The sequence below is a fragment of the Oratosquilla oratoria genome, chromosome 36 (genome assembly GCF_046742065.1).
Source record: "Oratosquilla oratoria isolate Oo_2021 chromosome 36, ASM4674206v1, whole genome shotgun sequence".
In the NCBI taxonomy this organism is placed as follows: Eukaryota; Metazoa; Arthropoda; class Malacostraca; order Stomatopoda; family Squillidae; genus Oratosquilla; species Oratosquilla oratoria.
In genome coordinates this window covers 33,878,182-33,902,539 of record NC_134812.1, presented here as the reverse complement: position 1 = coordinate 33,902,539, position 24,358 = coordinate 33,878,182, and the positions used below count along the sequence as shown (strand labels likewise).

The 24,358-nt window shown below is 41.1% G+C and overlaps 1 protein-coding gene across 5 annotated transcripts in view; it reads left to right on the top strand.

Annotated features, from left to right (window-relative positions):
* The window catches only part of LOC143018950 (uncharacterized), a 23,941-nt gene extending 770 nt beyond the window's left edge, over window positions 1-23,171 (top strand). For 2 of the 5 annotated variants that reach the window (XM_076174571.1, XM_076174570.1), the window contains exons 2-6: window positions 5,236-5,349; window positions 6,583-6,875; window positions 11,839-12,011; window positions 15,566-15,771; window positions 22,838-23,171. In XM_076174571.1, the coding sequence (XP_076030686.1) occupies window positions 6,592-6,875; window positions 11,839-12,011; window positions 15,566-15,771; window positions 22,838-23,014 (840 nt within the window). In that variant the 5' untranslated portion in view covers window positions 5,236-5,349; window positions 6,583-6,591 and the 3' untranslated portion in view covers window positions 23,015-23,171. Of the gene's footprint in view, window positions 1-5,007; window positions 5,077-5,235; window positions 5,350-5,538; window positions 5,898-6,582; window positions 6,876-11,838; window positions 12,012-15,565; window positions 15,772-22,837 lie in introns of those variants that run through there. The other 3 variants (XM_076174569.1, XM_076174568.1, XM_076174572.1) reach the window with 3 other exon arrangements.
* The last annotated feature ends 1,187 nt before the right edge of the window (window positions 23,172-24,358 follow it).

The following is a 24,358-nucleotide window of genomic DNA, read 5'->3' as shown; positions in this document are numbered from 1 at the left end:
TGACATTGTTGGTATTCAGGTTAGGTGATCTTATCTGACAAGGTATAGAGAAATATTTTACTTTGGGGAAAAAAATGCTCGAGAGAAGCCGATATGTGTTTGGTGCGTACATTTGCTTGGTGGTCACCGTCCAGCTGTCCTCCATGGTTCTAGGAACTCTGATTGGGAGTTGTCAGCTGAAGTGCTCGGCGGATGAAAAGAAGTTTAAATGACAACTAAGCCAGTGAGGAGTGGTTTCTCTCAATTGAATGAAACTGTTCAGCTTCATCCTCAACGGCAAGCGATTTTATTTAATTGATAATTTTCTCTTTCTTAATGGTTCCATAGTGAATGATGCGGAGGTAGAAAAAGAAAAGTGGGACGGATGGAGTCCACGTGTGGGTGTAGACGGTAAAAGAAACAAAGCGTTAGAAGGAAGTGACCGGGGCCAATGTGGCCGTTACGCCTGGAGAGGGAGAGGTCAGGCAGAGGAGAGGGAGGAGGAGGAGGAGGGGGTGGAGGAGGTAGGACGTAGCGTTCGAATGTTTCAGCCATATGGAAGCAGCCGCGTTTGAGGTGAGGGGAAAGTTATGGTTATTTTTTGTTCGTTCGTGAACGAGAGAGTCGGGGAGGAAGGCGTATGTGATGAAGAAACTTGGAAGTAGGAGAAAAGCGAACGGTCATGCAGCTGCTGGCAGGAGTAGGATGAGGAGGAGGTCAGGGTTAGACGTGTGGTGCGTAGAGATCAGGGTGGTGTGCGCTATAATAGGTAGGCAGGATTTCGTGGTAGGTAGGCAGGATCCCGTGGTAGGTAGGCAGGTTCCGTGGTAAAAACAAATGCTGGTGGACTGTCGGTGCGGCCTGGGCACAAAACTGCAGTTCACCGCGCCGCAAGATAGGCGTATGTCTCCTCCATGTGGGGAACCTTCCTTGACTGGTTGACTCAGCCGCCCGAGCCAGGCCCAGCCCGGTCAGCCAGTCAGGCTGCTGCCTGAGTTGCGGGCTACGGCCCGCGGGAGGGGAAGAGAGTGCCACGATCTTAAGATGGCAGCTAGGTCATGGCACAAGATGGTTGCTCGAGGGACCCAAAGTATATTCCAAATACGAACAACATACATTCCCAACATAATGTGTAGGGGATGTGTCAGTGATGCAGGGTGCATTGTAGCAGCAGTAAATCGCGGAGATGGGCGTCTGGATACTGTGTCTGTCAAATCAGGGGTGGTGGTGGTGACGTCAAACACTATTTAGGTCAGTTCGACTGGGTGGGCCACAGTATAGCAACCACATGCTGGCACAACCTTTTCCTGCGTCCTACAGCAAATACGCGTTTGCTGTGCAAGGCTGAGGATCTTTGTTACCCCGAGGTGACTGTACTCCCGACATTTTGGGTGTATATGAATGGCGTTGTGATGCATTGTGAATATCAAATCGCCATTTCCAGGGGAGTGCGGAGTACGTTGCACCTACCAATCTTTTTTTTTTTCTAATAAATTTAGTTGTTTGAATTGCTCTTTTTGTTGCCATCATCATTATGACTTCTTGTTGTAATTATTATAATTGTTGTTGTTTTTGTCATTATTAGTTATTACTCTTATCATCATTATTACAAGGTTTCTTTCGCCTCCTCTGTTTGAAACTACCGCTCGTTGGATGCCACCATATGTGAGAATTCCTTCGTCGTGTATCTCCCCTTTCCCTTATTTGATGTGTGCTAGTGCCAGTGTTCACAGCACCTTCTCGCTGTGCAGGGCAGATGATTCAGTGTCGGAACACAGCAAGTGCATATCAGGCCCTTTCAAGTGTATCACCATTTTTTTTTTTTTTATTCATTTGAATAAACCTAGGGATTGGCCAGTACATTAGGATATGGATAACTCATCGCAATGATCTCCTTGGGTACTCTTTCGATGCGTTTTATGACTCGTGAATTTTATTCTATCTGTCGTCTCGTGATTTATTCAGTTGCGGAAGCAGCCCCCCCCCCAACCACCGCCACACACTGCGGTGAAGGTGTTGTTCAAGGTTGGCTTCCTACGACTCCATTCCGTCTATTGTCTTTGGCGCCAATAATATTCAACTCTATATGTTCGTAGTCTGTCGCCAGACGACTTTATTCATCTGAAGAAAATCTCTTAAACCGAGATTTTATTTATCTCGATTAACCCTTTGGTTTATATATTTGACATTTATTGTCTATCGTTAGACGATTTTATTCAGCATAAAAAAAGGTTAACGAAAGCATTTTTGTGGGCATTAGGGTCGAATCCTATATCGGCTGTTTTCTGCAGGTTCATTCTTTGTCTTCGCCTAAACTGTAGATTCCTTATGTTCTGTACTGCCCCCCTCCTCCCATTGCTTTTATACTTATCATACTTATCTTAGCAATAAAACTTCATCGAGAGAACATCTGACATTTATTTCGTAAAACTTACCTGGACCCTACATGCTGGGCCGTGAGTCACTCTCTTGCTTTCTTGACTGGCCTTGAGTCGTCTGCAAACCTTCCGATAGCACATATATGTCCAAGGTGGTGATCAGGATTGGCGCCAGCAACCAGCACTCCCATCCTACGAGTTATATCACTTGGTTAGAGCATTTCCTTGTTAATCTAGTTACCTCCCAGATAGCCAAGTCCCAATGTTTTTCCTTTAATTCCTCTCATTTTCTAGTTGCCAAATCAGGATAGGAGCTACAGTCGTGGGATACCATATCTGTGCCTCGAGTTGTCAAACTTAGTTTTATAGTTATATATTGATGGTGTCCGCCCGGACTTTCTTCTGTAATTTTCACCTCATATGAATACATCATTACGAAAAACTGAATTTGTTACTCAAACAATCATATTTATTTTCTTGCTATTGTCCTCTTCATATTATTTCGTCCCATGATAATAGACGCGTCAGTATCGTTTACATTCAGTCGCGGCTCGTGGCGAGATGAAGTGGAGGGAATGCAGACGTGTGCGGTTATGTCGACACGCACTGAATTCCCCCCACACTGTGTTCTCATATACAACGGTTGTAGTTCTCTGGAATGTGCGTGTCGACACGGTCTCACACGTCACCATCCCTATACTTCATCTCATCACGATACGCTGCTTCACAACTTTCAGTGCCGTTTGTCTTTATACGATCTGGCAGCTAGGCTGGGGACCAATTTGATTACCGCTCTCTGAATACTCCATTTTTAACAATGCCTTTTGTGTAGGGATCACACCACTGCTTCGTATTTCAATTTTGGGCGTGTGTGTGTATGTGCGTGCATGAGCACGCACCATGGTTGCAAGCTCACCTAAATAGCACACAACAATTGCATGATTGAAATATTCTTGGGCGTCCCGTGCTCATTGTTCTCCCTTATGTTTTTATTGTCTTTATGCTACCATGATGTTTTAAAAATATGTTTTTACATTGAATCTACTACCTCCGTACGGTGTGCATTTCACTATCCCATAGTCATGTTTGGAAAGCCGATTTTTTCACGCTTTCTTTTGGTTTCTAAAACTTCATTTAGGTATCGTCTGTTCGTTTGTGTGTAGCCTTCATCTTGTATGGATTCCCTTCTCTTTGAGACTGAATTACTTTTCTCTCCTCTCTGCCAAAGCTGTTGATTTAAGGATATTCACCCTTTGATGACAGACCACGTAGATTGGGGAAAACAAGGAATATTACTGGAGTCTTCTCGTTTTTTTTAAGTAGCAGATTGGTCATATGTTAATGGGCTATTGGGAGCTTCACCTTGGCGTCGTGTAGGACGGTTTAACGTTCGATCACCATGGGAAAGTTTTATTGACTAAAGCACACAAATGTATAACCTGAGAGAGAGAGAGAGAGAGAGAGAGAGAGAGAGAGAGAGAGAGAGAGAGAGAGAGAGAGAGAGAGAGAGAGAGAGAGAGAGAGAGAGAGAGAAAGTACGAGTCACACCTGTGTTTGGTTCATAACACTTCTGAGAAGTATGTCACATTTTGAATTCATTAAACGTTTAGCAAGAGGCAAAGTATCATGCCCATGGTCCTACATCAATATTTTTGTTTTAAGTAAATACGGTATTATTTCGCAATCACTCAAGAACTATAATGCAGTAACTGGATAAAATGAATGGTTCTAAAGTATGAACATGTAATTAATTTTGGGTAGCTTTATCCAGTGAGACAGGATATTATTTTTTGCTACCGGTAGATTATTTTATTCAGTGGAACCCCAGGTGCGGATGGATATAACCATGCGTATTAACTTGGGACACCACTTTATCTTATTCAGCTTTAGAGAGCCCGTAGGTGCGAATGAGATAAAATGTAGTCATCTTTTGCTAGTCACGAGTTCATATTAGCTGGCATTGGTCAGTATTAAATAGTGAAAGTGCGTCGCAGGACTGAAGGAATGGTGCATATGTATCCCTTCAAACCTAGGAAGTGCCAAGCAAGTGCGCAGTGGCGATACGATGGGAGTCTGATTTGTTGATTGAAAGGGTGGTGGCAAGCACACAGACATGGAAGACCTGAGCATTTTTTTATAGCAACGTCACCAAATTTTGCATGGGTGTAGACGTACCTGCTTGAATTACTGCGTGTAAGTCTGATTCTACTGCAGCTAGCCAACCAAATAATCCCGCCGACAAGTCGCTTACGCCTCCTCTGTATTAATTCCTCGCACACACTGTTGGCTAATTGGTTAACTTTTCTCTGTTACACTTGGATCATATAATCATAAATGCATCCATTAATAAAATAAGACTTTTATTCAACCATTTGCCTCCATAAGAATATCTCCCCACCCCTAAGTCCCCCTCCCCTGAGTGTTGGTTTCGCGGTTCCTAAATACGAGTTGCCATTTAATATTATACTTGATCATTAGTGATAATAGCCCGACAGAAAAAAGACACAAAAACACAATGAATATACCGCAAGATATCATAGATGATTAATCAATGTAAAATATTTTGTACATTATGTATCAATACTTACACAATTTGCAAAACTTACTAATATCTGGCAACTGAAGAGCAACGACAAGACTTGCCTTCACCCTTAGTCAACAAATACACGGTACTCGGCAGAGGGGGCAGTGGTACATAGAGAAATTTCGCGTTAAAACAGTTGTGTTCATAGTGACTTCTAGTTGCCATAGTAGTATACATACAAATTAAGGATTGCTCATTACTGTTCTTTCATGACAGACAATATCTGCACAAAATCTTTGAAATGTGAGTCATGAAAACGTATTAATTAATTTTCTATTTCCTTTCACTTATTAGGGATGATAAGAATTACTGCGAAACAGGGCTTGCCAAATAAAGTTCAGTAACTTTATTCTTCTAAACAGTGAAATAGAAGGAAATTAGTCCGTACTTGTCGTCTTCCATCTGAAGGTAAGTCTGCATTTATTTATTTTGACAAGCACAGACTGTGGGCAAATAATCGATTTTGGCGTTAACCCGCGTCACATGAGATAGACTGGATTGGATTGAGCAGATGTGAGATTGAAAACAGTTGCATAAGTGTGCTAATTATAGATTTAGGCAAAAGTTGTAAGAGAAAATGGACCAGTGGCTGAAGCGCGATACAGTGACAGCTGAAGTTTCGCTAGATAAACAAAAAACTGTATAGTGACGTTGATTTTCTGACGGGTTGCAAGTCACGCAAAGAAAATATACAATATTTTTTTTGGTTCATCCACGCTGCCACGATATTTACTTATGGTACGGAAGTTCGTGCAAGCATACCTGAAGATTGTAACTATTATTGGGTTCAATATGTAAATTACTAATCTGTAACCTTGACAGTCTGACGTCGGTCTATGTTTAGTTATGCCTCACCCTAGCATACTGGGAGACGAATGGGGGAGGGGCGGCAGGATAGGAACCGATAGTTCGGAGTGAAAACCAAGGTGAAGATTAAGGATAACACCAAAAGAAATGTAAGTAGTTATAATTAAAGAAAACGTTTAGAAAGTGCAATGTTGAACAGCATTAGCTACCCCAGGTTCAACTAATTTACTGGGCACTATGGTCTATGCCCTTGAGTTTTTATTGGAGGGAACTTGATTCTTGAAGTGCCCCTGAACCCTTGCAAAGTGGGAATAACCGCTGAGTCCTAAGCTAAACTTTGCCATTTGATAACAAACCGGGGAAATGTAGTCATTCTAACAAGTGTTTCAACTCATTTTCCCTCATTGGAGGGAAATTCACACCAACTGGAGAGTGAATATAAACTGAATGATAACTGCTAGGCCAATAGGCCAATATCAAGATGTAGACTTGTATGTATATTGTTAAGAATAGATCAACTTCATTATATTGAGGTTTATACTTTCTTATCCATACTGTAAAAGGAAAAGTTTGACATGAGATGTTGCAACAATTAAACAGAAAGAACCCCCACAGGAAAGTGTCCTTATGTCACCAATCACAGTAATGGCAACTCATTTTATTGTTGAGATGAATGAATGAAAACATGAAGCAGCTGTCAGTACTAAGAAGTTTAGATGCATTGTCAGTTGTAGTCTAGTTGAGATATCTTTGTATATTTTTTTAATGTAATAGGACTTTATATTATTTTTCTTTATTCTTTCATCTAATGTGGTGTGTTTTTTTTTCTCCTAGTGCACAACTATGGAGACTCCAAGATCATATGATTCTACTAGGAGTTCCTCACACAGTCAGAGGAACTTTGCTACGGGGTCAGGCAACTGGTCCTCGGGCCACACCCGTATTCCTGGTAGACTGCCTCATGCAGGTAACAGACCCCCAAATTCAAACAGACCCAAAGTGGGTCGTCAGTTTGGTGCACAGAAGCTGCCCCCAGCACCCCTGCTTGACCGAGATGAGAAGAACAGGCTATTGAGTAAGCTCACTCCCAAGCAGTACAGAGTTACACAGGATAAGATAACAGAAAGGTGCAGTATTACTTTTTGGAAAACAATGTATTTGTTTTGTCTGTTTTACCCAAGAGAAGCTTTAAGATGTAATTATTACACATTGCAATAGTTTCATACTTGGTACAATATTTCTCCTTATTAATATCTTGGTAAATCTTCTGTGAGTATATGGAGATAGTCTTTATTTTATTGTGAAATGTGTGCAGGTACATAGTAATTCATAAACCCCCAAAAGCACCATTCTTCATTTGAATTCTTCTGGTCTTACAGATCATCCAATTCTGTGGGACATAGTAACTGATAATTTAGTGGTCCACATCTGCCCTTGTTGTGAGGTGTATTTTGTCACCATTGACCAGCATTATTATTCTTGGGGACAATATTGCTGTGAAGAGGTGGAGTCGTAAAGATGGTAAATGAGAGATGAAGAACTGCTGAAAGAAAGGATAGGAAAAGATAAAAGTGATCAGAATACTGACAGCATGAAACTTAACAAGCATTACTTCATATGGGACTGAAAGGCCTTTTTTATGTAGGCATGGTTTTTCTAAAATAATCATAAGGTAACATGTGGTTGGAAGCTATAGGATGAAACTTGCCAACATCTCCAGATTGAAGTAGCTTGGCAATGGGGTGATGTCTAGATTACAGGAAATGCCATACATTTATTTGAATGCCTAATGAAGTCTTAGCTAGACCACTAATGAAGGGGTATGTATATGTCAATGGCCTTTTCCCCTTATAATGGAGGGTGGCCAAGTCAAAACATACCTAGACTCTTTGCAGGAGAAAAATACAGAAGGGGGATCTCCAGCCCTCTCATTACACTCTATTTAGTCATCCTTTTCAAAATATATGGGAATGCAGTGACAACATTCTTATCCCCCATCACAGGAACACAAGAGAAGAAGAGGTGGAGCTCTAGAAGTGTTACATGAGAGTTTTAAGAACAGCAGAAACAAGGGATAGTAAAAAAAAAAGGGGGGGGGGCTCAATACATCTCTAAGTGGAGATTTGTTTCTGAAGATAGAAGAATGCTTCATTGTAGCCTACATAGGTGTTACTAAAGTTACTTGTAATTGTGCTTGGAGCCCTGCTCGACCCAAAGGCATTTGCAGAACTTCCCAAGTAGATCTTGGCAACTATATGGATACTTTATTGTCTTGTCAGCCAAGTCATACAAGTCATAGGACTCTGAGAAAAAGTGGGCATGTTTTTTATGTGGAGACTTGCACTGGTCTTGACATATTCGGTAATCTTACATAGCCAGGGAGCACTCTTCTCAAAGGCCCTGAAGCCTATGTCTAAATTCAGTTTTTAAAGTCCATAAGTATCAATTACATGTAACTATATAGACAGTATCTCATTACAGGATTCAAGTATCAAAGCTTGATAAATGTAACCACTTGCCTCCATTTTGGGGTTGGTATTTGGTTCCCAGATTGGGCCCTCTATCTACTTTGAATGTCTTTATTCAGGGCCTGCTGTTTCTACTCATACCAGCCACTGACTTAGAAACAGACCCACACTAATACTACAGATATCAGTTCAACATCTTATTTTATATTGTTTATTTTATTTTATTTTATTTTTTTATCCCAGAGAAATCTTTGGAATGACCCCAGAATCACTGCTTGCAACTGTGGGGTTGAAGACGTCCAGTCGTGGAAGCTAGATAACAAACCTACATATTTTAGTTGGTGGCATAGAAACAGAGTCAGGCCCCTCCACTTGTTCCACACACACACACATACATAGGTACAACATACATATGTTCATATGCCAGAAAGCCTTTCCCCCTTGTAATGTGATGTTCAGCCAAGCTATACACCTGTCCTTCATCCATCCTACACCCATTTGTTTTCCCTCTTATCTTATCTCCTTGAGGATGAAGGGCTATCACTGTCCCCTGCCCAGTGGTTGGGTCAGAAGTAGTGCAGCAAGACAAGTACCTCCACAGCAGGACATGGCAGCTAAATCTGATTCACCCCGACTTGTTCATTTCATGGGGACTCTCCCCCTTCATCCACTCTAGAATTCAGAGAGCAAAAAATCCCTTTGGGTTTCATCAATTTATCACCCAGTCATAACCACTATTCACTTACACCTATCTCTTGCCCTTCCTTTCCCTGCTTGACAGACATTCCCATTTACCCAAGGCCCTCTTCATCCAATCCATCTATCCCATTGTTAGTCTTCCCTTTAAGCTCACACATCCACCCTTGCCTTCCACACTCATTCTTTCCATATGCCCAAACCTTCATAGTATTCTTTGATCAACCCTATCTGTCAACTGTCTTTCCTTCCATGCTCTGTCTCATCTCATTTCTCACTGTCCAACCTCATAACCCCTACAATATTTCCCAAACACTTCTTAAATGGAGTCAAAAGGGGGAAGTGAACTTTAACATCAAGAAGTGTAGTATAATGGAATTTGGAAAAAGTAAAAATAGAATATTGAGAAATTATAAAATTGGTGAAGAAGTCAAAAAAGTGAGCTCAGAAATAGACCTAGGAGTAATAATCAGCAAAGACATGTCACTGGACATATCAATAAAATAGTCTGAGAAACCTTCAACTTACTAAGGTCAATGAAAGTGGCATTTGACTATTTGGATGAAATGATTAAGAAAATATTAGTTACACTGATAAGACCAAAATTGGAGTACGCTGCAACAGTATGGACACCCCGTACTAAAAAGAATATAAAGAAATTAGAAATAATACAAAGAGCAATGACAAAGATGGCACCAACACACTCCAAATTGACATGGAAACAAAGATTGTCCAAATTGGAACTACCAACTCTGGAACAAAGAAGAGAGATCAACTGACTATTTATGGAATCATGAAAGGAATGGAAATCCTTGATAGAGATGATTTATTAAAGTGAGATGAGAAAAACAAGAGGACACGAAAAGAAACACAAAAAGGATAATTATAGAAGAGATCTGAAAAAGAATAGCTTCTCACACAGAGTGGTGGATACCTGGAATAAATTAGATAAGGCAAACAATATTCAAGAATTTAAGAACAAACTTGATGCTGAAATATACAAAGATGGGTCACCACAAGCACAGATCCCTTCCCGTATAATACAACTAGGTAAATACATACAAACTCCTTTCTGTCTCCTATACATTCCAAATCTCTGCCCCATGCAGTATTGTGGGCACAATCACCCCTTCATTCAGTCTTCTCTTTTCATTCATCCCCAGGTGGCTATTTCTTAAGACCCTTTTCATTCTTTCAAGACGTTCGCTTGCTTCCCTTACTCTAAAATTTACCTCCACCCCCACTCCTTAATTTCCTACTACATTTGACCCTTGAATAATTAAAAAAAATTCTTTTCCTGTGGGAGGAATTGCAGATATATAGGATAGGAGGAAAGCTGTTAAGAGCAGTCAAAAGTTTTTACAAGAGTAGTAGAGCTTTTGTTAGGATTACAAATGGAGAGAGTTAATGGTTTGAGGTAAAGGTGGGACTTCATCAGGGATGTGTTATGTCACCCTGGCTGTTCAATCTATACATGGATGGGGTGGTGTGAGAGATGAATGCAAGGGTAGTGGGTCAGGGGTTGGAGATGGTTAAAGAAAATGGAGAAAAGTGGGAAATAAGCCAGTTGTTTTTTGGTGACAACACTGCATTTGTAGCAGGATGATAGGAGGGATTGAGGAAGTTAGTGGCAGTTTGAGAAGGTGTGTGAAAGAAGGAAGCTGAAGATAAATGTGGGCAAAAGTAAGGTAATGAGATGTACAAGGGGAGAGAGTGGCAGCAGGCTGGAAGTGAGTATTAAGGGAGAGAGACTGGAGGAAGTGGATAGTTTTAGATACTTGGGTGCGAATGTGGCAGGAAAGGGAGGAGTGGGGGTGGAGGTAGAATGTAGATTGAGAGAAGTGAGTAAATGCCTTGGTGGATTAAAAAGTGTAATGAGAAATAGACATTTGGGAATGGATGCTAAGAGGAGGTTATATGAAGGAGTGATTGTGCTGATAGCACTGTATGGGGCAGAAACATGGAACATAAGAGAGAAGGAGTTTGAATGTGTTTGAGATGAAATGTCTGAGAAGTATGATAGGGGTTACTAGGCTAGATAGAGTGAGAAATGAGGAGGTGAGGAGGAGAACAGGGGTGGAAAGGGAGTTGGGAGATAGGGTTGATGAAAGAGTATTAGGATGGTTTGGACACGTGGAAAGAATGAATGAAGAAAGATTAGTAAAAGAGGTGTGGAAGGCAGAGGTTGGAAGGAGTGAAGCTGTCTTGCTGTGGATGTGCTGTGTCTTGCAACACTGCTTATGACCCCAGGCAGTGGACAGGATGCAGGGATGACCCGTCATCCAGGAGGTGCCAAGATGAGAGGGAGGGAGAGGGTGGATGGGAGTGGAGTATGTTAGGGGATGGAATGGGCGGGAGTTGTTTCTATGTCTTTTTCTTTTTGGCTACCTCCTGTGTAAGGGGGAAAAAAGCCTTTTGGTGTATGTATTTATGTATGTATGTATGTCTTCCCTTTGAGATTTGGCTCCAATTCTTTGAGATCCTTTCCCCTAGTACATTTCATCACCTCACTGTTTTAGGATTCCCGTAGAGCCATATATAACTTGTCTATGTTAATTCAAAACTCGAACAAATGATGATATTTTTATATTGTTATTGTCCCTCCTTTTGAATCTGTCCTATACCACTTCTTTGACTACCACTCTGATCCTCCTCTGATGGAGGGGAAGGGAGAATTCTGCCATTGTTTCTCATGAGTGTTAAGGGAACCAAATGGAACAGCAGGTGGACTAGGGATTCTCCACTCTGTATTTTCTTCCTTTGAAAAGTGTCATATCCAGACAATAATACAGTATTTATTCCTTGGTTGACTTATGGGCATATATATTTGCTGCTGTTGGTTATCTGGGTGCTGTGGATATCCTGTAAGATCTGCTGAATATATTGACTGTGTGTAAAACTTTTTATATGCATTTTTTCTTTACAGGCCATACTCAAACAAATACTACAAGCATTGGGAGCGTGGTGTATACTCGTGTGTTGTATGTGGAGAAAAGCTGTTTACTTCACAAACGAAGTATGATTCTGGATCAGGGTGGCCTGCCTTCTTTGATATCATTGATCCAAATAAAGTTCATCTGAAGCAGGACTTGTCTCATGGTATGAATTACTGTGGAAATCAGGTTTTTGTTTTAAGCAGGTGTTTTGGCTTTAGGAATTGCAGAATGCAGCAGTGGCTATTTGGATATGTTCTTGTATGATGTATACAATATGTATTTCCTATACATGATTGCCTTGCACTTAAACTGTCTTGTTGCAAGTTTAACTTGCTGGAAACCCTCAGCCTCACAGTGGTTGACAGCAGTCCTCAGACCCTCCCTGGGAAGAAGCATTGGACAAATGTCAGTGTTTTACAAGTGCAGGACTGTCTCTGTCACTAGTTTTTAGTAGTAGGAGTGAGAGCTGTCACTAGTTGTCATCTCTCCTTATGTGAAAACATGGAGGAAATAAAATTGAATTTGCTATAGATTTTAGAGCTGGTCTGGATGCCTGCCACAAGTGCTGAGCATCAGGAGGCTTCAACCCTAAATGGATTTGGTAAACTGCCCAGACCTACCATGATACAGTTAACCACTTTACAGTCATCAGTGTGTACAAAGTCAACATCTCAGCGTGACTTATCCCAGTGTAAACCCCATGTATTTATGTACATATGAGTGAAGAGAGATTAGAAAAAAGAATGTGGAAAGCAGAGGTAGAGGGACAACTGAAGATGAGATGGACAAGTAGGATGAAAGGGCCTTTGAGCAGGAGGGAAATGTCTGTTGAGCAGAGAAGGGATAAAGCAGGGCATAGGTTTGAGTGGAGAGTGGTTGTATATGGAGGATATTCTGATGCAACTTGAGGGGAATTACTTCGTATGAAACCAGATACTATAATGTGAGACTTGGTTTAGGCCAGTTACCAGCATAATTTTAGAATAGGGTTAGATGGGTGTGGGGTGGAGTGTCTGAAGAAGGGAGGTACAGTAGTATTGGCCTGGCTGGTGAGGTTTAATGTGTGTCTAAGGGACAGTAGAGTGCCTGTATAGTTCTGCTTTACAAAGAAAAAGGGGACAAATGTGAGTGTAGTCATTTCAGAGGGATCAGTTTGTTGAGTGTAGTTGGGAAGGCTTATGGGAAGGTTTTGACTAAGAGGATTAGGAGAGGAACAGAAGGAGTAATTGGTGAGGAACAATATGGGTTTAGGAGAGGTAGGGGTTGTGTGGATCAGTTTTTTTTTGGTAAGGCAGATATGCTTCAGGAAAAGGTAAGGATGGTTTTTGGGCCTTTATGGACTTGGAAAAGGCTTATCACAAGGTAGACAGGAAAGCACTGTGGGAGGTCTTAAAGATATATGGGATTGGGGGAAAGCTGTTAAGAACAGTCAAGAGTTTTTGAGTAGTAGAGCCAGTGTTAGAATTGAAAATGGAGAGAGTGAGTGGTTTGAGGTAAAGGTGGGACTGTTAAGGATGTGTCATGTCACCATGGCTGTTAAATGTGTACATTGATGGGGGTGGTGTGGGAGGTAAAGGTGAGGGTAATGTGCAGGAGACTGGGGTTGGTTAAAGAAAATGGAAAAAATGTGAGGTGAGCCAGTAGTTGTTTGCTGATAAAACTGCACTTGAGTCAGGGTCCAAAGAGGGATTAAGGGAGTTAGTTACTGAGTTTGGGAAGGTATGTGATAGGAGAAAGTTGAAGGTAAATGTGGGTAAAAGTAAGATGATGAGATGTACAAGGGTAGAGGATGGCAGTGAGTTGGAAGCAAGTCTAAAAAGAGAGAGGCTGGAGGAAGTGGATAGCTTTATTTATTTGGGGTCACATGTGGCAAGAAAGGGAGTGTAGGTGGAGGTAAATTATAGATTGAGAGAAGCAAGTAACTGCCTTGGATAAAAAAGTGTTTTGAGAAATAGGCATCTGGGAATGTATGCAAAGGGGAGATTATATAAAGGGGTGATTGTGCTGATGGTATTGTATGGAGCAGAGACTTGGACTTTAAGAGATGTTTGAGATTAAATACCTGAAGTATGGTAGGGGTTACTAGGTTGGATAGAGTGAGAAATGAGGAGTTGAGGAGGAGAGCAGGAATGGAAAAGATGGCAGATAGGGTTGATGAAAGATTACTGGGATGGTTTGGACACAGAAAGAATGAGTGATGAAAGAAGATGTGTGGAAAGCAGAGGTGGAGGGAATGAAATTGAGGGGACGACTGAGGCTGGATGGATGGGGTGAAGGGAGCATTGGGAAAGAGGGGAATATCTGTTGAGGAAGGGAGAAGGCAGGAGATATGGATGAATGAAGAGTGGCTGTGTATAGATAATACTATTATGGAAGGAAGGGAGGGGTGGGGGGGGATAGAGGGTGCTTAGATGTGAATGATATTTTGATGCAGCCTGGAGGGATTTCTCTCCCTCTTCTCTTTTTCTGCAAGAGTGGATGGAGAGGAGGGGTTTGCCAATAAAGTGTATTGGCCTTGCTGTGGATGTACTATGTCTTGTTACATTGCTTCTGACCCAAGGCAGTGGGCACGATACAGGGATGACCCATCATCCCAAAGGAGCTAAGATGAGAGGGTGGGGGGGAGTGTGGTGGATAGGGATGGAATGGGTGGGAGTAGGTATGTGCTTTTGACTTAGCTATCTCCCTTATAAGAGGGAAAATGCTCTTGATATATAGATAGACTAGTGTAATTTGTAAACATCAACTCCAGCCATATGGGCATATGACATGTTTCTATTATGTTGATCCTATGCACAGGGTTGTCTCCACAAGAGACAACCCTTGATGGAAGAGATGAAGGGGATGATGCCCACAGAATTCATGGCAGGGGCAAGTTGATCGAACCTGTCGAGAGCAGTTTGTAGTAGGAAGCTTGCTTAAAGAAACCATGGGGATTGGTGCTGGCATGTGAGTGAAACAACACACTCCCTGGTGTATGCCCCCAATTGATGATGATGAAGGGAATTACCTGTCTTTTCTATTTTTCACATGAGGGGATGAGGAAGGAAGTTTGCCATGTAAATGAAGTGGCCCCGCTGTGGATATGCTGTGTCATACTGCATTGCTTCTGACCTGGGTAATGGGCAGTAGACAGGGATGACACTTCTTCAGTGAAGAGCTAAGATGAGATGGAAAAAATGGGGGATGGATGGGAGTGGGTGCATGCCTTGGCTGGCTACCTCCCTTATAAGGGGGAAAAGGACTGTGGTATAAATGTATGTATTTACCTAGTCGTGACATAGGGGCCTGCCTCATGGCTGTTGCCAGATATGTCTCCTAAAAGAGACCTGGAACAAAGGATTGATTGGTTGATTGAATAGCAGATGAGTGCATTGAAACCTTAAGATTGTTTGGTAAAAAAAAAAAATGTATAGGAAACAATGATATATGTGGAAGGTTATATGTCAAATAATTGTATAATGAAGTGTGCCTATTATGACTCTAGATTTTTTTACTCAATGTGAATACATTTTGCAGTATGAAGAGATTCAGTGTGAGCATTACATGCTATACAAATCCACTGCTTATTATTTTTCATATTTTTATCTATATACCAAAAGGCTTCTTCACCCTTGCAAGGGAGATAGCTTTATTTTTCATATATATGCCATCATTTCATGACTTCGTTTGGCATTGAAGTTTATAGAAGTTATATTTACTTTCTGGTTATTTCAGTTGGCGCTAATCTGCTGCTGTTAGTGTGCAACCCTAGTTTGGCTCGAACTGAGGTGTCCTGTGCTACTTGTGGTGCTCACCTGGGTCATGTGTTTGACGATGGACCAAAGCCAACAGGCAAAAGATTTTGTGTGAACTCTGAAAGCCTCGACTTTTCACCTAGTGAAACAGGAGTACAAAAAGAATCACCACTTACAAGGAAGGAGGTAATTGTCTATTACTGCATTCTTACTATATTTATACATGTTATACGGCTCAAATATTGTGAATATTCAGAGTTCTGGTTGACTGAATTTAGGTTGTCATAGTATCTCGTCTCTGAAATTATTATGCACAGGATGTGCATCTACTTTTTGGCAATTAATTTGGTGTGTTTTCCAGTTTGGGACAGTTTTCTGTCGTATTCTTTGGGGGGGTAGGAGAATGTCACCTGAAAAACATATTAGAAAGATTGTGGGAGAGACATACAGATTGCTTCAGAACACTAAGGCAGCTTTTTACTATATGAATGGGGAGATAATGTGAAAGCTCAGAGACCATAATCCCTCTGAGATTGCAATATGTATTACTAGTATGATCCCTGTACATAGTAAAAGATATGGGTGCTGGTATAGTATGTGGCCTACGAAATTTTTTCTTTGGTATAGTATGTGGCCTACCTTTCCAATTAGGTTAAGTTACCTAACCTAACCTAACCATGTTTCAAATTTTTCCTGAGGCAGGACACATTCAATATATATAAATGACATGAATTAAGGTGTAGAATGTTACATGAACTTCTTTGCAGATGACACAAAACTACTAAAGAAAGTAAGTACAGAAAAACACTGTGAATCACTACAGAGAGACCTGGATAAAGTCTGAGAATGGAGCCTAAAGTGGGAAGTGAACTTCAACATAAAAAAATGTAGTATAATGGAGTTTGGAAAAAGTACATACATACATAAACCAAGGCTGTTTCCCCCTTACAAGGGAGGTAGCCAAAAAGAAAAAGGCATAAAATCATTCCCACCCATTCCATCCCTAAATACACTCCACTCCCCTCCACCCTCCCTCCTATCTTAGCACCTCCTGGATGACGGGTCATCCCTGCACCTTGTCCACTGCCCTGGGTCAGAAGCAGTGTCACAAGTCACAGCACATCCACAGCAAGGCCACTTCATTAAATCGGCCACATTTGCACCCAAGTATCTAAAAGTATCCACTTCCTCCAGTCGCTCTCCCTTAATGCTCACTTCCAGTCTGCTGCCACTTTCACCCCTTGTACATCTCATCACCTTACATTTACCCACATTTATCTTCAAATTTCTTCTTTCACACACTCCCAAACTCTGTCACCAACTTCCTTAATCCCTCCTCTGATCCTGCCACAAGCACAGTGTCATCCACAAACAACAGCTGGCTCACCTCCCACTTTTCTCCATTTTCTTTAATCATCTCTAATACCTGACCCACCACCCTTGCATTTACCTCTCGCACCACCCCATACATGTACAGGTTGAACAGCCAGGGTGACATAACGCATCCCTGATGAAGTCCCATCTTTACCTCAAACCACTCACTCTCTCCATTTCTAATCCTGACACATACTCTACTACTCTCGTAAAAACTCTTGACAGCTCCTAAAAGCTTTCCTCCTATCCCGTATATCCACAAAACCTCCCACAGTGCCTTCCTGTCTACCCTGTCGTAAGCCTTTTCCAGATCCATAAAAGCCCAAAAACATCCTTCCCCTTTCCTCTAGCTTTCTCACATATCTGTCTTACCACAAAAATCTGATCTACACAACCTCTACCCATCCTAAATCCACACTGTTTCTCACCAATTACTCCCTCTGTTCCTCTCCTAATCCTCTCAACTTAACCCCTTCCATACGGTGCCGCACACGTAGGCGTCATGGGGAGCGAGTGTATTCGCGAGGCTGCCATATCGGCGTCTTGATTATATTTATTGTAGTCGCCCCTCCATAATGACATTCTTTCTAATTCTTTTGTAATCGCATTTTCTATGGTTATCAAAATTCACGGGTGAAGAGAGAACGATCGATATAAGCGGTGACTATATTTTATGATGCGAGTATTATTACGACACGTCGTACGGCTGGCATTGGCTGCTGCCACTGAGATCTAAGTCCATGATGCCTACGTGTGCGGCACCGTATGGAAGGGGTTAACAAGCTAATCCCTCTGAAACTACTACATTCACACTTGTCCCCTTTTCCTTTGTAAAGTGGAACTATACAGGCACTCCTCCAGTTCTCCGGCACTCTACCCTCTCTCCAGCAAACATTAAATAACCCCACCAGCCAGTGCACCATCACTGTACCTCCAAACCAAACCAAACCAAAAAGTTTGGAAAAAGTAAAAATAGAATATCAGGGTAATATAAAATTGGTACAAAGGAAGTAAAAAAAATTAGTTCAGCAAAGGACCTAGGAGTAATTATTAACAAAAACATGTCACCAGACAAGCATATTAACAAAATACAGTAGTTTGAGAAACCTTCAATTTACTAAGATCAGTAAAGGTGCTCTATAACTACTTGGATGAGGTAATGGTAAAAAAAGTATTAGTCACACTGATAAGACCAAGATTGGAGTACACTGATACTATGGACACCCAGCACAAAAAAGAATATAATTAGGAAGAATCCAATTTGAGATGAGGTGTCTGAGAAGTATGATTGGGGTTACTAGGCTAGATAAAGTGAGAAATGAGGAGGTGAGGAGAAGAACGGGGGTGGAAAGGGAGTTGGGAGATAGGGTTGATGAAAGAGTATTAGGATGGTTTGGACACATGGAAAGAATGAGTGAAGAAAGACTAGTAAAAGAGATATGGAAGGCAGATGTGGAGGGAGTGAACATGAGGGGACGTCCTAGGATGAGATGGATGGATGGGGTGAAGGGGGCTTTGGGGAAGAGGGGAATGTCTGTTGAGGAAGGATGGGGGGTGAGGTAGTATGTGTAAGCAAAATTTGACGCTGCCCGAAGGGATTTCTCCCCTTCTTCTCCTTTTATGCATGAGGGGACGGAGAGGGGGGGTCGCCGATTTAATGAAGCAGCCTTGCTGTGGATGTGCTGTGTCTTGTGACGCTGCTTCTGACCCAGGGCAGTGGACAAGGTGCAGGGATGACCCGTTATCCGGGAGGTGCTAAGATAAGAGGGAGGGTGGAGGGGTGTGGAGTGTATTCAGGGATGGAATGGGTGGGAATGATTTTATGCCTTTTCCTTTTTGGCTACCTCCCTTGTAAGGGGGAAAAAGCCTTGGTATATGTATGTATGTATGTAGAAAGAATCCAAAGAGCAATGACAAAGATGGCACCAACTCTCTCTAAATTGACGTACGAACAAAGATTGTCCAAACTGGAACTACCAACTCTGGAATAAAGAAGAGAAAGAGGAGGTCTACTGGCCATTTACAAAATTATGAAAGGGATGGAAGTCCTTGACAGAGAAGATTTATTAAAGTGGAATAAAAGAAAAACAAAGAGGACATGAAAAACTTAAAAAAGATAGTTATAGAAGAGGTCTGAAAAAGAATAGTTTTCCACACAGAGTGGTGGATGTCTGGAACAAATTGGATGAGGCAACAGTGTGTGTAGAAACTATACAAGAATTTAAGAACAATCTAGATGCTGAAAGATCTAAAGATGGGTCACTACGAGCATAGCTCCCTTCCCGTGTAATACAACTAGGTACATACATATTATATCAGTTACAGAGCAGTAGGCCACATACTATACTGGCACCAAGATATGAACAATATCGAATGTACACAAAGAGTATTAACCAAATTGGCTCCTAGTTTGACAGATAAGCCACACAAGGAGAGATTTAAAATCCTTAGACTGACCAACATTAATGGATCGAAGAGAGAGGAGACAATTGTGGTGTTCAGGTCACTGAAGAAGTGTACATTGACAGATAGTGTCTCTTGGTTAAGGATGGGAAAACATCATGAGGTCAGGGGAACAAATTAGAAAAGGTCTAAAGGAGGAGAAAAAATACAGTTTTCCATACCAGAAACCATAACCTTTAGATTGCCATCATTAAAATAAAGAAGAGAAGTAATATGATCATACTGTTCAGGTCATTAAAAGGAGCAGGCAAAACTTAGAGTAGATATTTTGGTCTGGGACATAAAGGCAACACAAGTTTACGGGAACAAATTGTAGAGGGTCATGTGTGAATAATGTCCAAAAACAGTTTCCAGTACAGATGGATAAATTCCTGGACTAACCTCTTCCATATAGTGATGCCTATGTAGGCGTCATGATTATATTTATTTTGTAGTTGTAGCTGTGAGTGACTTTCATATTCTGTGAACTGGCTTGATCACATTTTCTGTGGTTATTAATATTTACAGTGAAAGAGAACAAGTAATACAACTGTAACTTTGTTTTATAACGCGAATATTGTGATGCATCATCGAATCATCGTACATCAGGCAGCTGATACTGCCCGTGAGAATTTGACTTGTATTGAAGAGGTTAAGATAATATAGCCCAAGCCAAAATCACAAATTGAAATCTAGGTAAAAGAGATGGAGAAAAGAGACTATCCCCACAAGCGTAGTTCCTTTCTTGTACAGTAGTAACAAGTAAATATATACAAGAAGAATAAGTATACAAGGTGCACCTCAATTTTGGTAGGTCATATCAGGGAAAAATGAAAAATAAAGCTAACCATGGAGCCCTCTGAGCATCATCAGAGTGGTTTGGATTTTAAGTAGTTATGTGCAAGTTCACCATACCGTAAGACCTCCCCATTATAAGAGAGTGACCAAATCATAGTTACACCCACCCAACACTTGTCCAAAAACCCATTCTTGTCCCTCCATTCTTAGCACCTCTCAGATACAAGGCAACAAGACAGCACTTCCACAGCAGTAAATATACTGATACAAACATACATAAACCAGAGGCTTCTTTACCTTTACAAGGGAGGTAGCCAAAATCAAAAGGCATAATTCCACTCCCACCCATTTCAACCCCCCCCAAAAAAAAAAAAAAAAAAATCTTCCTCATTTAATAATATTGAAAATGGGGAGATCCCTTCAAGTTGTGTCAAAATATCATTCACAAATAACCACTCCCTAACCCTCCTATCCCCTACACACTCCCTTCCAAGTATCACAGTGTCATCCATACACAGCCATTCTCCACTCACCCCTATCTTCTGCTTTCTCCCTTCCTTAATCACCAGACATCCCTTTTACCCCATCCATCCATCTCATTGTTGGTCGTCCCCTCATGTTCACTCTATCCACCTCTGCAATCCACACTTCTTTTACCAATCTTTCTTCACTTATTCTTTCCATGTGTCTAAACCATCCTAGTATTCTTTTGTCAACCCCATCTCCTTTGCCACTCCCACTGTCTTCCTCACCTCCTCATTTCTCATTCTAACTTTGTATCCCCTACCATACTTCTCAGCCATTTCATCTCAAATGTATTTAAACTCTTCCTCTCTTATGTTCCATGTCTCTGTCCTATACAGTGCTGTTGGCACAATCACCTCTTCATATAATCTCATAGCATCCATTCCCAAATGCCTTTTCCTTGTTACTTTTTAATCCCCCAATGCACTCACTTGCTTCTTTCGACCTACAATCTACCACCACTTTCACTCCTCCCTTTCCTGCCTTCTGCGAAGTATCTAAAGCTATCCACTTCCTTCAGCCTCTTTCCTTTAATACTCACTTCTAAATTGCTGCCATCCTCTCCCCTTGTACATCTCATCACTAACTTTTACCCAAATACTGATTCAAAATGAAAAAATACTGCTAATCATTGACAGTAAGAATGAGTAATTTATTTTGTGTCTGAGAATTACAATTGTATATATATAATGTGCTTTAGCTGCCAGGTAACAAGATGAATGACAAGCCAATCACAGTTTGGCTACCTGTCCAGTTACTAGATAGGTCACAGCATCCATATATTGCCCCAAACTTGCTTATAATTTTGTTCATGGCAGTTAACTTTGTACTGTATAGAAAAAAAATGATGTGTATTATGTAGTAAATAAAACAATATGGATTTATAGATAAACTAATGGTACTACTGGCTGCTGAAGTGAATGGGTCCTGTCAGCCGATTGCTGGCCCATCTCAGATATAAACAAACAATTGTGCACAACTGCACACTTGCTCTGATCACAAGTTTGTTCATTATGTGCTTGTTAAATACAAATCATGATTCTCTCAATATTTGTAATTTATAATGGGGTGAAGTGCTTTGAGCAAGAGGGGAATGTCTGTTGAGCAATGAAAGGAGAAAGCAGGAGATAGGGGTAAGTGGAGAATAGCTGTGTATAGATGATACTGTGATGCAAGGAAGGGACTGGGTAGGGGATATAGGGGGAATAAGGAGTGGTTATGTGTGAATATTTTGACAGTCTGAAGAGATTTCTTCCTGTCTTCTCTATTTTACGCATGAGGGGACAGAGGAGGGATGGTCACAGATTAAGTGAAGCAGCCTTGCTGTGGATGTACTGTGTCTTGCTGCATTGCTTCTGATCCAGGGCAGTGGGCAGGAGACAGGGATGACCCTTCATCCATGAGGAACTAAGATGAGAGGGAGGAAAGGGTGGTGGATAAATGTGGTTTACATGCCTTTTGACTCTACTACCTCTTTTATAAGGGGAAAAAGCCCTTGGTATATTGATAGATAGTAATTAATAATAGTTGCTAATCATTCTAAAGAATTTTGGGAAACATTTTTGTAAGGAAGGTGTTTAGAATTCTATACATGATAATTGTAGGCCTACTGCAGTACTGAAACCATCACTTGCCAGCATCCAAGTCTACTCAAAGTATGACCTTGAGCATACAAGATGCAGGGTGATTTTCCAAGATGTTTAAATAAAGGAGCAGGGTTACATTCTATGCTTGAAAATTGTATACTGTACTTAAAAGCCGTTTCCCTAGTATATGGGAGGTGGATAGCCAAGACAAGTACCCACTCTTCACAATTCCAACACCCAATTGTCTTTCCCTGGGGGCCACAGGTCTTCTGCAATAGAGAACTGGGGGACTGTATTGATTGCTACCCTGTGAACAGATCTTTTATGTGAAATTGATAAATGTGGATGTTTTCAGTTGTTCCTTTTAGTTTGTGATAAGTTGCTCTGGTTTAACTGGCAAGGAGAACTTGTATTGCAATGGAGGCTCCAGTTTTATGAGTAATGCTCACATGCATTAACTTAAATTTTTAGTAAATTATAGTTGCACACAATATACTAAATACATGTATATATTTTTTGTTTTCCAGAATGATAATGCCAACACCATAACATCATCCAAGTTTGCCCTGGGAAATGAAGAAATGCGGGAGGAACCCATGGTCCATTTAGCCTCGCCTTCAAACTCCTGCTCTTTTGGTGCTCGTATATGCCTTCGTGTACCGAATATAGACCCAGCATGTGTGGCTTCCACATCACAATCCTGAGACAAGCACACTGGCCCTGTCAGGGGAAAGGAGAATCAGATGTCTGTTCCAGGAAATGGTGAACAAACTCTAGATTCCTCATGTCCCCTTGAGAGCGCCAGTGGTAAAATTCATTCTTCAGAATTGGAAGGGAAGGGAAATAAAATTAAGAAGGAAAGGGAAGAAAAGGAACCTCCTCAGGTGAAACGAACCTTATCGGCCAGAGAGAAATTTTTCTCCGATTCAATGCATGGAGACGGTAAATCGGAATCAAAGAATATGGACTTGGGTACTTCACATATAGTTTCTCCATCAAAAGTTGTTGGACTGAATTATGGAACTACCAAGAAAAACACTTCCAGGCTGCCAACACCTGGCAGTTCAATTCCAAGCAAAATATCTTCCAGTAATTTAAGCAAAAGTAGAATTCCTCAGAAGGACCATGTGAAAACAGAAATACCTTCCAAAACAGAAAAATACTCAGACATGTCAAAGAGGGATGTGAATCTGAAACCAGCTAGTAGGCTGACAACTGTATCAAAGGTGGATAAACTGCAAGAAATAAGCGACACAGGAAAGAGACCAGAAACTAGTAGAGAGCTTCCAAAACCTATGGCTGGCAAGGCCACAGTTTCATCTTTACCCATAGGGACAGTGAAAACCAAAGAACAAGGAAGAATAGGTTCAAGTTTAATTCCAGCAAGCAGTGGATCATCATTAAGTAGATTAAGTCAGAGCCCGTCTAGTAAAAAGGGTTTTGTAGAGTCAAAGCTAAAGCAACCTTCAGGATCATTGAATAGATTTGGTTACATGAAACCAGGAGAAAAAGGTAACTCTTTATCTGTAGGACAAACAAAATACAGTAAATCTTGTAAAGTTGCTTCAGATGGTGAAAAAGGGTTAGATATTTCTTTGAGTAGTAAGAAACCTCAGAATTGTAGAATGGAGACGGGTATTCCTGTCACAAATTTGGTTGAGGTTAAAGAAAAGATTAGAAAAGTACCTGGTGAGCAGGATAGCTTAGAATTAACAGGTGTACATATTGGCGATGCTAATGTAGAAACTGTAGATGTGAATACTATTGAAGTTAAGGGGGACCTTATGGATGATCGTAAAAAAGAAAAAGAAAAGGTTAACAGTTTGGAAAATGAACTTCAAGTGGTAAGTGAAATCTCCCCTCAAAATGACTCTACGGATATGCAGAACAAATTAGCCCTGTGTACCAAAACATGTAGTGTTTCGTCTGATGAGAATGATGCTACAAAAGAGGAAGGATATAAAACTGAAGAGACATTAGACCATGGTTGTGGGAGAATATCAGTATTAGACTCAACAGAAACAAATTCAAGTGAATTGAAGATGAAT